The sequence below is a fragment of the Sceloporus occidentalis genome, unplaced genomic scaffold (assembly GCF_023333645.1).
Source record: "Sceloporus occidentalis isolate IW3139 unplaced genomic scaffold, rSceOcc1.0.p SCAF_138, whole genome shotgun sequence".
NCBI lineage: Eukaryota > Metazoa > Chordata > Lepidosauria > Squamata > Phrynosomatidae > Sceloporus > Sceloporus occidentalis.
In genome coordinates, this window is record NW_028317118.1 from 2089669 (window position 1) to 2103799 (window position 14131).

Here is a 14131-nt window from a genome sequence, read left to right on the forward strand (position 1 = left end):
TTATGTTGTGTTCCTGGTGCAGACGCAGGGTTCTGTGTGATGGTTTGTTGTATCATTGATACATTCAAAGCCACTCACATAGGGGCAGCGAAGCATATCCTGTGGGGTATGAAACTGCTGCCATCCAGATGTTTTGTGCTTACCCCTGCTATACTCATATTACATACATATATTAAAGTGGGCTATCTGGGTATATGGTAAGGCCTATTGCGTCCTTGTTTTTTTGGCTTTAACCCAGTCTTTATATATTTCTACACAAATAGAAACTGAGACCCTGTACACAATTACTAAGATGCAAGCCCCGCTGAATAAATTGGGATTTGCTTATGAGTAACAGTGCATAGGGTTGTCCTGCATAGCCTTCAGATCTTGAAATAGCTGTTGCCAAGCCTACTGTAATATTCATTGTGGCCTAAACAAGGAAATGTTTTAATTTTATTTTTATTGCTTCTTTTATTAGCATCGCAGTAGTGTTACTCTGTAAAAGATTTGCCTTGATGGTAGCATTTCTGTCAAGATATTGGTGTACACATTCTTGATTTTTAAGAGAGGGTTAGACACTTGTATCTCAAGAGGCTTAAAAATCTTATTTGCTAGTATGCTTATCTGTTAGATGCCTCTGGCATCTGGAATTCCCCCGGGATGTAGCAGGTATTGAATAGCCTCAGTTCCCTTTTGTCATTCTTTCAACCACAACACTTGCTAGTTTTCTTTCTCTACTTTGCTCCCTTTTTTGCTGATAGTTTCGAGGCGTGGGTGCTGGCTCGCATTTCTTTTACCAGATTTATTTGATATAACAGATACTCTTTAACTCATTAACAAATTAAAATAAGATTTTTTTCTGGAAAGATATGCTGGGAAGCTGTGGCATCTTTGCTTCAGAATCCAGTTCTGAGCACTGGAGTGCATGTCACAACAGCTTCTTGGGTATTATGACCATTGTAGCAAGTAATGTTTGCCTTCAAGGCTTACCGCTAGTATTTTATACAGCTGATGCTTTACAGGTCATTTTTCTTGTACTGTCAGCCCTTCATATCTATTGTTTCTTTAGCCATGACTTTAGCCATCCATGGCTTGGCAATATTAAAAAAAGATACATGTTCCAGAAAGCAAACCTTGATTTTACCATTTTGTATAAGGGACAACATTTCACTGCGCCTTGAGGATCCACGGATTTTGGTATCCACAGGGCATCTGGGAACCAAAGGGCCCACTGTATGTAGCCTCAAAATGCATACCGAGGGACATCCCAGCATCCATTGGCTCTTGTGTGGAAAGCTTATGCAGTAGTAAGATCGGTTGGGTTTGTCTGTTTTGACATTATGCATGGGAATAAATGGGTCTTATGTGCACCTTGAAGCACCTAACCTTTGTTACATTGCTCTGTTGTCCTTTCTGTGACAGGTGGATGCTAGTCATCATTGTGCATTTCTTGGTACTGTTTCTGATGATGAGATGACTGCGAGTGTTTCAGAAGGTTGGCATACCCTAACAGTTGTGTAACAATGAGACATTTTGCTTCTCAGCATTTAGAAGGAAGTGGAGGTGTAGGAATTCTCTGGAGACTAAGCACTGAGCCAGTAGAATTACCAGTAGAAATCATTGGGATGAATCTGTATAATGAAAGGGTGGCTGTGAATGTAAAGAACTTGTTTGCGGACCTTGAGGTGTAGATGTAATGGAAGAACAACAACTGTGACTACTTACATAAAACTTGAGGGGAACTAATATCTCATTATAAATGGGGCCCGTATGGTGGTTTTGGAGAAATAATTGGGACAGATCCATGGATTTGGAAAGACGTCTGTGGAAGCTGGAAATGGTTTGTTATGATGAATGATCTAACTTTATTGGATTTTCAGTTGAAAATAAAATAAATCAGTTTAGTTAAGCCTGACACCACTGGAAATATAAATAGTACTCTCAGCTTACAGTAGTGGACATAAATGTCTGTACTAGGATACAACGTTTTATGTTTCCAGAAAGGAAGGCGGAATGATAGCTAATCCATAATCTTTTTGGCATTGTATGGTTCCTCTATGGAATAGTTGGGCTTTAAGTACTCTTGCTAGAGGTGTGGAGGCTTGCCAGGCCCTGCTTTTCATAGGTGCTGACTGGTTTGCCTTATAAATTTATTGTTTAAAAACCCTGTAAAGCTGCTATTAAGGGTAGAATCCTACATACTAGATAAAAACAGTATAAAACAAATCCATTATAACAGGAATGCCATAAAAGCAACAGAAATTAGCAGCGAAACTAGTAGCCCCCAAAGCCAAAGAAAGACATTTTTGTCTTGCTGTGTCTCCTAGCTTTATTAGAATTAGTATGCAGATGGTACTTACAATGAAGTCTTTGTATGTCAACTGCAAAAGTACATATATGTATGTGAAATTGCATTTATAACACAGCCCTATTAAGGCATTATGGAGTTAGGTAGAATAAACATATAAGGAGGGTTCCCAGTGTTTTGGCTAAGGCTGCTGGGGATTGCAGTCCAGCAACCTCTGGGTGGGGAGGGGGCTGGATGATTCTCATTCCACATCTACAACTCTTCTCAAGCCCTTGTAATGGGAAGATGCCATGCACCGAACCTGCAACCTTTCCCATGCAAACTGCTGAGCCGTGGCACTTCCCCTACTGCAGTCCTTTTGCTGTGTGTCCTCTTGCTTATCTTTCAAGGTGACATGTGCTGTTGGTATTATAAAGTTTGTGCAGTCTTTTTCTTTCTCTCCAAAAAACAGGGTAGATTGAGGACTAGGAAAGCATGCACAAATCCTTTTCCGCTTGTGTACAGTAAAAACGTTAAAATGCAAATAGAAATACTTTTCAGTGACTTCTTTAAATCCAGGGTAGAGAATCAAATGGCAAAGCCAGGAGTCCACAGATGCCCCTTGGTGGGTAACCATTCTTTCTTATTTGCCAGCTGTGAAACCTTGATTCACTGGACTTTGTAACAATGCAACGTATGCTTTAAAACAGATAGCAGTTTTATTTAACTCAATGAATTAATAAATAATGTGAACGCCATCTAAGCTAAAGTGAGCTCTTTAACTTTGTGATTGATTTCATGGTGTTTACTTTTTCACTTTCTTTCTTCTAAGCCTGATTTCGTTCTTCACCACAGATATATTGTGTAAGATTGCAAAATAATACATCTTTACATTTTGGGGTATTAAATTAATTATATGGGGAAAAGTCTTGTGGTACTCTGCGTGAAACGGGAGGTGACTAGATGCACTATAAGACCCTTTCCAAATCTACAATTATTAAAGATTGGCAGTGTTACATTTTCATTGGCTAGGGCTTACTTTTCCATACAGCCAATTTTTAAGTCTAGATCACTGAAACTCTTTGCCTAGAGGGTTTAGAAAAAAATAGCTGTTGGAGATTATTCAGTATTCCTGTACAAATTAGATTTTAAGAGACTTCAAGCCTCTTAAAACTGTCTCAGGTTTTTTTAAATGAATTACTCTTACTATTCAAAAGGGACATTGAAGTATGCTGTATGATGAAGTGTCTTAATGTTCAGTTGTTCTTAAAGACAAACTTGGGGTGAATCCACACTGCAGTTTGGCACCACTCTAACTGTCATAACAATATCCTACACAGTCCTGAGATTTGTAGTTTAGTGAGGCACCAGAGCTCTCTGGCAGACAAGGTGGAATACCTCACCAAACCTCAAATCGTAAGTTTCCACAGGATGAAGCCATGGCACTTAAAGTGGTGTCAGACTGTTTTCATTTTCCAGTGTGGATGCATCACTTGACTCCTCAGCACACTTTCATAAGGCTGTAGTACTGTAAACTTATCGAGGAGTAAGCTGTGCCGTACTGGTGGAACTACCTTTGCATTAGCAGACACAGGATCATGTTGTAAAACATATTAAACATTTGCTTAACAAAAGCTTTTCCTGTGGCTGTAATGAGGTTTTAGCATTTCTAACAACAAATTAAATTAGTCTGCAAAGAAATCTTTGGCCTGATACAGACAGGCCAAAATAAAGCTGCTTCGAGTCACTTTGGAGGTATGCTGTTTTTCAATGATACATGCGTCCTAAGAGTCCAGAAGCTGCACCAAAGTCATGCTCCAGTCCTAAGGACTGGAGTGCAGCTTTGGTGCAGCTTCCAGAGTCTTAGGACGCATGCATCATTGAAACACCATACCTCCAAAGTGACCTGAAGCAGCTTTATTTTGGCCTGTCTGGGGCCATACCATTTCAAATTGCTTGTCCCAGCCTTAAACCACTCTGTCAGAGGAAGGGGAATAAATCGCCAGCCTGGACTTGTATGTTCTTTACCTTCCTTAAATGTTTCTTTACCTTCCTTGCTTGATCTGCAAATCTTTACAGTCAGTATATGCTGAGAAGAATCTTAGCTGGTCATGCTCTCCTTCTCCCTTTTGTTTTTAGCCTGGAATGCTACTTGTTCCAATAGCTGAGATAATCCTGCTTCTGCCTGATCACAGTGACTTGCTCAGTTTTCTGTTTCCTCACACCTGTAGAATTATGCAGATGATCCAGACAACAGTAAACTCGATGGGCTGCTTGTGCCTTATCTATATCTTTTCATTCTCATCGAAAGGGACACTTATTTAATAAAACATTTTTTTTAAAGAAAGAGACACTTCATGCATTTGGGAGAGCCAATTGCTATGGTGCCCATGGGGAATGCATTTGTGGATTCCAGGGCAAAGCATTGGTTTGTATTACATGCAAACCATGTGCTTTATTGGGCCTTTAAACATAACCCTACAGAGGCCAAATACGCCCACAGCCACAGCAGAGAACATGCTCTCTGGACTCTGAGAAGTACAGTACTCTGTTGTTGTGGACTCACAGTCAGAGGTTGTAGCCCATGCAGGAAGACCCTTTGGACACCCACTTATGTTTTTCAGAACTGTCAGTACTGCAAAGGCCTTGTATGCTATCCTGTATATATGTTTATATTATTGCCTGCTGAAGTCACAGTCATAAATGTGCACTTTCTGGACATGATAGATCCAAGTTGGGAAATCCATGACCTTCCAGAGGTTGTTGGATTGTAACTCTCATTTGTTCTACCCAGCATAGCTGCAGTGAGGCTGAAAGAAAATGCAGTCCAAAAACACCTGGAAAAACCTCATATTCCCCATCTTTGTGATAGATGCGACTTCATTGCCTGCATCTGAGCTTGTAACCTCAAATATTCCCTAGCAGAAGGATTAAACTATAACTTTAATTGTTTGCTTTTCCCCAGTCCATGTTTAATTCTGAGAGCCAGTGCAGCACAGTGCTTTGGGCCTTGGTCTGCAACTCTGGAGATGAGGGTTTGAATCCCTGCTAGGTCATGGAAACCCACTGAGTGACCATAGGAAAATCACACTCTCTCAGACTCAAACGAAGGCAAAGACAAAAATGCTCCAAACAAATCTTGGCAAGAAAAAAAAATCCTGTTTATATTGTTTCTTGCTGAAGTCTTATTTAAAAACAAAACAAAAGTATGTTACAGAACCTGAAGAACCCAAACCCTGGCTTACAGAATTCACACACTTGGAGATAGTGTCTTCAACTTATAAAAGGCTGACCAAATCTTCAGTTGTTTTGGTGGCTGCTGGATTTTAGCTAGCTTTGAGAAATTGCTGCATGCTTTTGTAGCTGAGGTTGTGGTTAGTTCATGAGTTAGTTGTATTAGTGTGAAATTTACTTCCCTGATGTGACATTTTGGTATCCAGATAGCTATTTGAATCAATATTTCTTTGGAAATATTTCAGTTCTGTTGGAGGATTAAATAAAATGCTTCGGGTAATTATGGATGAAATTTTGAATGCCGGCTGCCTTGTAAAATAACTGCTTGGCTCTTATTCCCTGTGGGTTTTCTACTTCTCATTTTCATACCTATTTCCTGGCATACCAACCAGTTCTTGCTAGAATTCCAAATTTGACAACCATTTTGAACTTAAGTACTCTTACAAGCACTTACAGAGCACTGACAGATTATTTGTCATTATGCCAAACATGTTAAATACTTTGTCGCTTGAAAGGCATCTTGGTGCTAACAGGCACTTAAAGCACTTTGTCAGGTACACTGATAATTTAACAGACCCTGAAACACTTATTTGTGCTTGCTCTGGGGCTGAGCATTGCTTTCTAGAAATGGTAGGCAAACAGTTCTGTCATAGCAGTCCAGAAGCCAATGCTACTACATTTGGATTTTTTTGTTACTGTTTTGCAGCAACACAAGAGACCCCTTGCTTTCCCTTCTTCATCTTTTTCCTTCTGAAACAAAATACCACCAGTTTCAACACACCGTCTTGGATCCAGCGAACTATGAATGAAACGAGAAAGTGTATTATTAACTTCTGGTGAAATACAGGCACAGCTTGTACTCTGGTGCCACAGTGTATTGGGGTCATGTTGTGGTGTGAACAAAGAAGATGAAGCCTATAGCATATAATGTCTGGTGGGCCATAACATGATCTGGAAAAGTTCTTGTGCAAATGGAAGCACCTATCTATATTTTGGGCCACTTCTCTAATGCAATGCTCTTCTAGGTTGGAAACAGCCCTTACATGAGGAAAATAAGCAATCCACTATCTTCCGGGACATGATATTCAAGGGCTTTGTTGCTGTGAAACTGTAGGTACTCTTGAGTGAGACGGATACTTAGGGTGGTAATCCACCTTGTGGAGGTTCTGCCCTCATACTTAAGCACTGCCCATCTGATTCCAGGCAGCCTGTTGGGATTCAACTGGATCCTGGCAGTGCTTTGCTCTTCCTGCCCTTATGTGCAACTCTTAACTGGCAATAGTAAGTTATAAGGAGTCTGAGGTCCCCTCTTTCTGCTTCTGCTTAGCAGAATGGGACATCCAGGGAGCACTTATGTCAATGAACTGCCAACGCTCATGGATTTGAATTCCCTTTGTATAGCAACACAGTGGGATGTTGCTGGGATTCTACTTGCCCTTTCCATTTCTGCAGAGACTTTCCTTCCCCCAACCCTGGTGAGAGGATGGAACTGAGCAAGGGCACATGAAAGAAGAGTGTGAGAGATAGTAGTGCACAGGACATGGGTGGGTCATGGAGTGATCGCCACTCTCCCCATGCATTTGCTCCATATTTTTTGTCCGCAACATACATTATAAAACATTGGCCAGTATCCTATTAATGTCTTACATATGTGTGAGTCCCCTTATTAAAGCTGTTGAACTTTTTTGTCCCACGCAGAATGACCATTCAAGGTTGCAGAACCAGAGTTGCACATGTGGTGCCATTGCACATGCATTGCAATTTATGAATGAAATGACATTGCACACTCAGGATGTAGCCCTTGTGTGTGTAAAGTTATGCTCTGCCTCTTCAGTAAAGTGTCTTGGGTCACGGTCTTAGTCTTGTTACTAAGACACTTTGTGATCAATAACAATGTCTGCTTTTACTGCTGTATATAAACTTTATTATTTTTTTCACATATAAGGTTATGGCTTCTTTTTTAGTGTGATGATGAATTTCTTCACCTATTCCAGTTTCGTGACTTCAGCGTTGAGAATCGAATTATTGCAACTAAACGAAGGACTATATTTCTTTGTTGCCAATTTTGCACAATGTACACAAACCATTCTAAGCTCATTTGGTTGGTGAAAGTTAAATGGGACTCTGACTCTTAGAGCTGCGTTCTCTGGGAATTTAATAGGTTTCTTTCCAGTCAGATGGGACTTTCTTACTCTTTGTTACTTGACAAGGAAATGTTTAGGATAGTGTGCTTTTGCCCTTTGGCGTACCACCTGTCTCTTGGAAAAATGCCAGGGTTGTTGCTAAAACATTAAGGCTGGTTGGATTATATCTCTGTGTGCTGATGTGATTATGCTGCAGCCTGCAGTTAAGCAATGAGTGCTGTTGGATCACATTACAAATTACAAATACTGCCCCTTTCTTAGTACAGTGTCACACACAAATACAAATCTTACTGACACTGCATTTGACCTGAGAGTTGCCTTACCTACATCCATGATTTTTTAAAAATATTCTTTGTTAAAAACAGAAGTGTGTCTTCCACAACCCAGTCTTTGATTTCTTTAGAATGTTTTACTATGCCATTTTACCAGGCCTTTGCATGTAATGGGACTTGAGCATACACGGATTTTGGTATCCAAGGGGGGTCTTGAAACCAAACCCCATCAGATACTAAGGGCCCACTGTACTAATCCTGAGGTCTTTGAAGCTGATTTGATAGGCACTAGTATAGTTTCTCCCCTAGCCTTAAATCCTATAGGGATTTCCAACTTATGGTGACCCTAGCAAAAAACGTATCACAGGGTTTTCTTGGCAAGATTTCTTCAGAGTGGTTTTGCTTTTGCCTTCTTCAGAGGCGGAGAGAGTGTGACTTGACCAAGGTCAGACAGTGTGTTTCCATGGTTGAGCAGGGATTTGAACCCTGGTTTTCAAAGTCATAGTCGCATGCACTAGCTCGGACTCTTCCACTATTCCCCCCTCATCTATAATATGGCCTATAATGACGCATTCGGTGCACATGTGCATTTAAGACACTGGATATCTGGGGGCCCTGCAGTGTGTGTGTATAGAGATTTAGCCTTGAGCCTGGTACAATGGTATAATCACAGTTCAGTCATAAGTAAGCAATGATAAGGAATCCTAAGTAGTTTCATGTGCTTACCTCCTAGTATGTGTGCTTAAGATTATAGTCTCCGGCTCCCTCAGGTGAGGCATGTTGGCTCGCTCTCTATTTAGCACATAGCAAATGTATAAGCTTGCTTCATTTTTCAGTGCGTGGAACAAACCAGATGGAGGTCAAAATGCTATGCTTCCAAATTACCATAATGCATGGAATGTATGACATATTCAGAGGTGCAGCCAACTAACTCAACTTGGGTTAAAATTTACAGTAACATTTTAAAGGTGCTTTCATAGTGTGTGGTGGGGCCTGTCTGTTGGTTAGGAAGCCATTTTCTTTGTAAGCTATATGACCGCAGCTAGAGGACTGAATTTTTGGCATTCATATGGTATCTGTTAAAAGGAGATGCCATCAATAACATTCAGTGGAGGTGATTTAACTGGCTGCTATTAGACAGCTGTAGGCGTGTTTCATACTGCAGTTCTGGGAACCTCATAAAGTGAGAGAAAGGGGTTTTTAACCACAACGATGACTTGTGAAAATTATTTCATGAAGCAGTGTAATGACGTTAATTAAATCAATGAGTAACGTAATTATTTTATAAAATAATGCAATTTAATAAAATTAATTTGTCATATAATAATTGGATATAATACCAGACAGAGGGCTAAATCCCATTTTAGTCCCTGCTGAAGTAGGCCTATTGAAAATCAGTTGAACTTATAGAAGTTGCGACTATGTAGTTCTAGTGGCTCTATTCTATTTGGGACTAAAATTGGATTTTGCCTAGGAAGAAGGTGTAAGAAGTTGTAACTAACCATTTTGAGGAGACTGTCCCAAAGAACAGAGATCCAATGTCCAAAGTTCATACGTATTTGAACATCTATGTGTTTGCTAAGAACCTGGAATAGAAATGTTGAGTATTTGGTAGAAGTTATGAGAGGTTTTCTTGATGGGCTGAGCATCCAGAAAGGATGTAAGACATGAGAGGGAGGTCTTGTTTAATAGCCTTGTTTAAATTCATGTTCCTTTGCTTCTTTTACTCGCACATGCGAGACAGAAAGTCCCTTTATGCTCCTTTTTATATTGCTTCCATTTTATTGTTTCTTATGTATGCAGCTTGGTCTCCACCTGGGAAAGGAGGAAGCACCAGGTGCTTAGTTTATTAAGATGCCTCCAAATGTGAAGCTTCTGCTGACAAATGATTTCTTTCTCGTCTTTTATTTTCATAATATGTTGATGCCTCCAGTCCGGAAATCTGTTCTGAATCCTGCCTCCTTGCATGGTACTGTGCCTGCCTCTTCATTTGAAAGGTTGGGGTCCGATACCATGCCAGCTAAGGTGTAACAACCTCTGTTTTTCCCCATTGTGTTGTGTTGCAGTGTAGAACGGAACTTTCTGCGTTCACTATTGATAGCAGAAGTGCTCTCGTTTCTTTGGTTTAGGACTACTGTATTGTTTTAACTATTTGTTTTCACCCTGTCTTGGTAAAACAAGTGCGATTCAGTATAGTGGCAGTTAACAAAGCAGCTGCTTTCAAGATGTGGTTGTGCGCGCGCCCATATGTTGGCATGAGGAAGCAGCACCACTGGATGCACCAGTTTAATAAGTCCCATAATAAATTAGGATGACTGTGGTAGAGTTTCCACTCGCATTTCTTGTAGACTTGTCTGTGGAAATCGAATACAGATGCCTGCAATGTGAGCTCCGAAGTAAGCTGTTAGTTGCTGAAAGAGAATTACTTTTTGTTTTCCCTCATTTGCTTAATTAATTTTTAAATACTGTATGTATTTATCTATTCAAACTATTGACTGTGTAGGTTGTAATGATTAAGATTTGTAGCTCTGCCTTTCTGTAATGTGAACAGGCTGTGCTATAATCCTTTCTCTTTTTTTAATCTTGTGTTTGTCAGTAGCGGCTCCGTATTTGCATGGATTGAAGCAAAATCATCTGAAGCCACGCTGATTTAAAAGTATAATTTCAGAATAGGGCACATACTGAGCTAAAATGAACAATGTTTCTATTTTTCGACCCATCATTAACATAAAGAAAAATATCTTGAGATAAGAGAGGTTGAGTAAAGACCAAAAATTATGTTCCTTTTAAAAGCTTTATTTATGGAATCTTAAAACATGATGACAGTTGAAAATAAACCCCCAGTGTAGCCCCCATGCAACTATTAATATGATAACAAAAATAAGAAATAATAATGATAATGTTTATTTATAACACTCTTTTCACCAAGGGGTGGTACATCAGAACATATACAATCAAAAATGAATGATAAAACACAACAGCCTAAAATGCTAAATACTAAAATAATATACTAATATGCTAAAAACAAAATTCTCATCATAGAATCATAGAGTTGGAAGAGACCGCAAGGGCAATCTAGTCCAACCCCATTCTGCCATGCAGGAACTCTCAATCAAAGCACTCTGCTTAAAGACCTCCGAAGAAGGAGACTCCACCACAGTCTCAGAGGAAGGAGTGTGTTCCACTGTCAAACAGCCCTTACTCTCAGGAAGGTCCTCCTAATGTTGAGGTGGAATCTCTTTTCTTGTAGCTTGCATCCATTGCTCCAGGTCCTGTTCTCTGGAGCAGCAGAAAACAAGCTTGCTCCCTCCTCAGTATGACATCCCTTCAAGTATTTAAACAGGTCTATCATATCACCTCTTAACTTTCTCTTCTCCAGGCTAAACATCCCCAGCTCCCTAAGTCATTCCTCATAGGGCATGGTTTCCAGACCCTTCACCATCATTCGCTAACCATCTTGGACACCTTAGGCACACTCAGCATAAATTGGAAATGACTTGAAGGCACACAACAACAACAACAACAACAACCTGAGCACTGACAGTTTAAATAACAGAAATGATGGAGTGTATTCCTTAATTCTAAACTATTTGAGACACAGTCCATTCTCATTTTTTAAGTTTCATTGATGATGCTTCTATTTTCTATCTAAATTAAGATTTCAAAATTAGTAGGCAAATGTGCGTATCAGTCGGTTATAAAACCAAGTGGATTCAGTAATGTATTTTTATTTTGCTTGTTTCCTGCAGGCGGAACTCACAGGCATCAAGTGGCGCAGGTATAACTTTGAGGGCCATGGAGATTGTGGCCCTATTATTTCGGCCCCTGCGCAGGACGATCCGATTCTTCTGAGCTTCATCCGCTGTCTTCAGGCCAATCTGCTGTGTGTCTGGCGCCGGGATGTCAAACCAAATTGTAAGGAGTTATGGATATTCTGGTGGGGAGATGAGCCAAATTTAGTGGATGTGATACACCGTGAACTGCAGAGTAAGTATTTTTCTCTTCCCTCAGTCCCTCTTTTCCACTTCAATTTACACTGATTCTACATGAAAGGTTATTTTCCTGCATTTTGTGATCAATGTAATTTAATGACCATCCAGTTGCCCTCAGTAATTTTTAGTGCATTTCTTCTCTGAATTCCTGCTTTCTCTCTCTCTGTTTCTTTCACACTATATAGCAAATTCAGTCAGATTTCTGAGACAATGAGCATATTATAGACTTTATATCAGATTGCGCTGGATGAACTTGGGGTAATCCTGCCATTAGCAGTCAGCGTTCCTGGGCCAGTGGAATTTGCTGGGCTGGACGTTCTGCTTGGCGTTGTGGGGGCCCTCTGCTTGGCTGCATCCTAGGCTGTTGCATAGTACTACACCTGCTGTGTCCTTGTTGCAGTTTTTAGCATGCCTTCTTCGTTGACAACTTGTGCAGCTGGCCCTGGGCCTGTTTTGCACGGAGGCCTCTTCTTCTCTGCCTTCCTCCTTCTAAAATCATGTGGCTGATTTGAGCCCGCTATTTTTAATACTCATTTGTTTGAATGGACTCAGCAGTAGCACTGAGTGGAATCTGGGGATTGGTGAGGGTATGCTTGGATAATATGCCTTAGCTTCCTACTTTTTTCAGTTTTGGTGCTAATGTTTTATATGTATACCTTTGTAAAACTGTGTGAAGCAGGTGAATATTGCAGAGAAGAGTGCAAACCTCCTTGCTGGTGAAGGGATGGGGCAGTTTTGCTCACTCCAGTCTTATCAAAAAGGTCTTTCTTGACTCTCTCAGTGCTTGTATCTTTTGCAGTTTCCTTGAATCTCTTTATAGGAAGCTAGCCCCCCCTTCCCCCCTTGAGCTTTACTTTCCCTTTTTTAGTTTTCAACTTTTGCATCCTTTTCCTTCTTCACAGAGGGATATGGTTCACCTCAGTAGACCTATGGAATACCTGTTTTCACATCTCTGTTTAGCCAAAATAATGCTGCTTCATCCACTTTGCCCTGGGGACCAATTCAGAGTTCAGAAGCTCAGCTTATTTGCTGCCCCCAGGTTTTTTTGTGAAGTGGATGGCACTTCTTACTACACATCTGTTAACAGGAAATCTGTTTTCCTGTATGTAGACCACTAGTCGCTTATTATACTTATGAGTCATCCTCTGTTGGCTTACATTGCCTTGACACTTTAGCTGCTCAATAGTTTGGGCACCTGTGCCACTGCATTGAAGTCTCACTGTATACCAACTTGTCACCAAGCATTCATAGATGCTTCTCTAGATTCTGTGGCTGTTTCACACTTACCTGTTCAGTGGAAGTTCCTGAACCCTCCTAGGTTTAGCACTTACACAGATATTTGTTCTGACTGGTCTGCTTTTCAGATCCAGAAGATGTTGGGGCTGATGTTATTCACAACAGCTGTCACTTAATTTGCATGTTGGAGGATCCCCCCGCCCCCAGTACTATATTTCTCATTCTTACAGATTCTTCAAGCAATGCATTTTCACATCCTTCTGGAAGTCCAGCACTTTCTATACTGGAGAGTGCTCTTCTGTATATTCTTTTATGGAGTCTATATTCTGCTTTGGTCAGGCCCCACCTGGAATATTGTGTCCAGTTCTGGGCAACACAATTCAAAAAGGACATTGAGAAACTAGAGTGTGTCCAAAGGAGGGCGACTAAAATGGTGAAGGGTCTGGAAACCATGTCCTATGAGGAACGACTTAGGGAGTTGGGGATGTTTAGCCTGGAGAAAAGAAAGTTAAGAGGTGATATGATAGCCCTGTTTAAATATTTGAAGGGATGTCATATTGAGGAGGGAGCAAGCTCGTTTTCTGCTGCTCCAGAGAACAGGACCCGGAGTAATGGATGCAAGCTGCAGGAAAAGAGATTCCAGCTCAACATTAGGAGGAACTTCCTGATAGTAAGGGCTGTTCGACAGTGGAACAAACTCCCTCGGAGAGTGGTGGAGTCTCCTTCCTTGGAGGTCTTTAAACAGAGGCTGGATGGCCATCTGTCAGGGATGCTTTGATTGAGAGTTCCTGCATGGCAGGGGTTTGGACTGGATGGCCCTGGTGATCTCTTCCAACTCTACAATTCTGTGAGTCTGTGAATCCTGTTCCGTCCCCATCAACACTTTCCACCAGGTTGAGAAGCTCACTCACAACTCCACTGTGCTCTTAAGAAGAATTTTGACTCCGTAGAAATGTCCTCAAGCTACTTTCAGTCTTAAAATTA

At 40.7% G+C, this 14131-nt stretch overlaps 1 protein-coding gene across 4 annotated transcripts in view; it reads left to right on the top strand.

Moving 5' to 3' along the window:
• The window catches only part of LOC149281173 (mediator of RNA polymerase II transcription subunit 13-like), a 97907-nt gene that overhangs the window by 5026 nt on the left and 78750 nt on the right, over window positions 1–14131 (top strand). For all 4 annotated transcript variants that reach the window (XR_016278072.1, XM_089499707.1, XM_089499709.1 and 1 more), the window contains exon 2: window positions 11669–11906. Coding sequence is in view for 3 of the 4 variants with exons in the window: in XM_089499707.1 (XP_089355833.1) it covers window positions 11669–11906 (238 nt within the window). In the remaining variant the exon portion in view is untranslated. The remainder of the gene's footprint in view (window positions 1–11668; window positions 11907–14131) is intronic.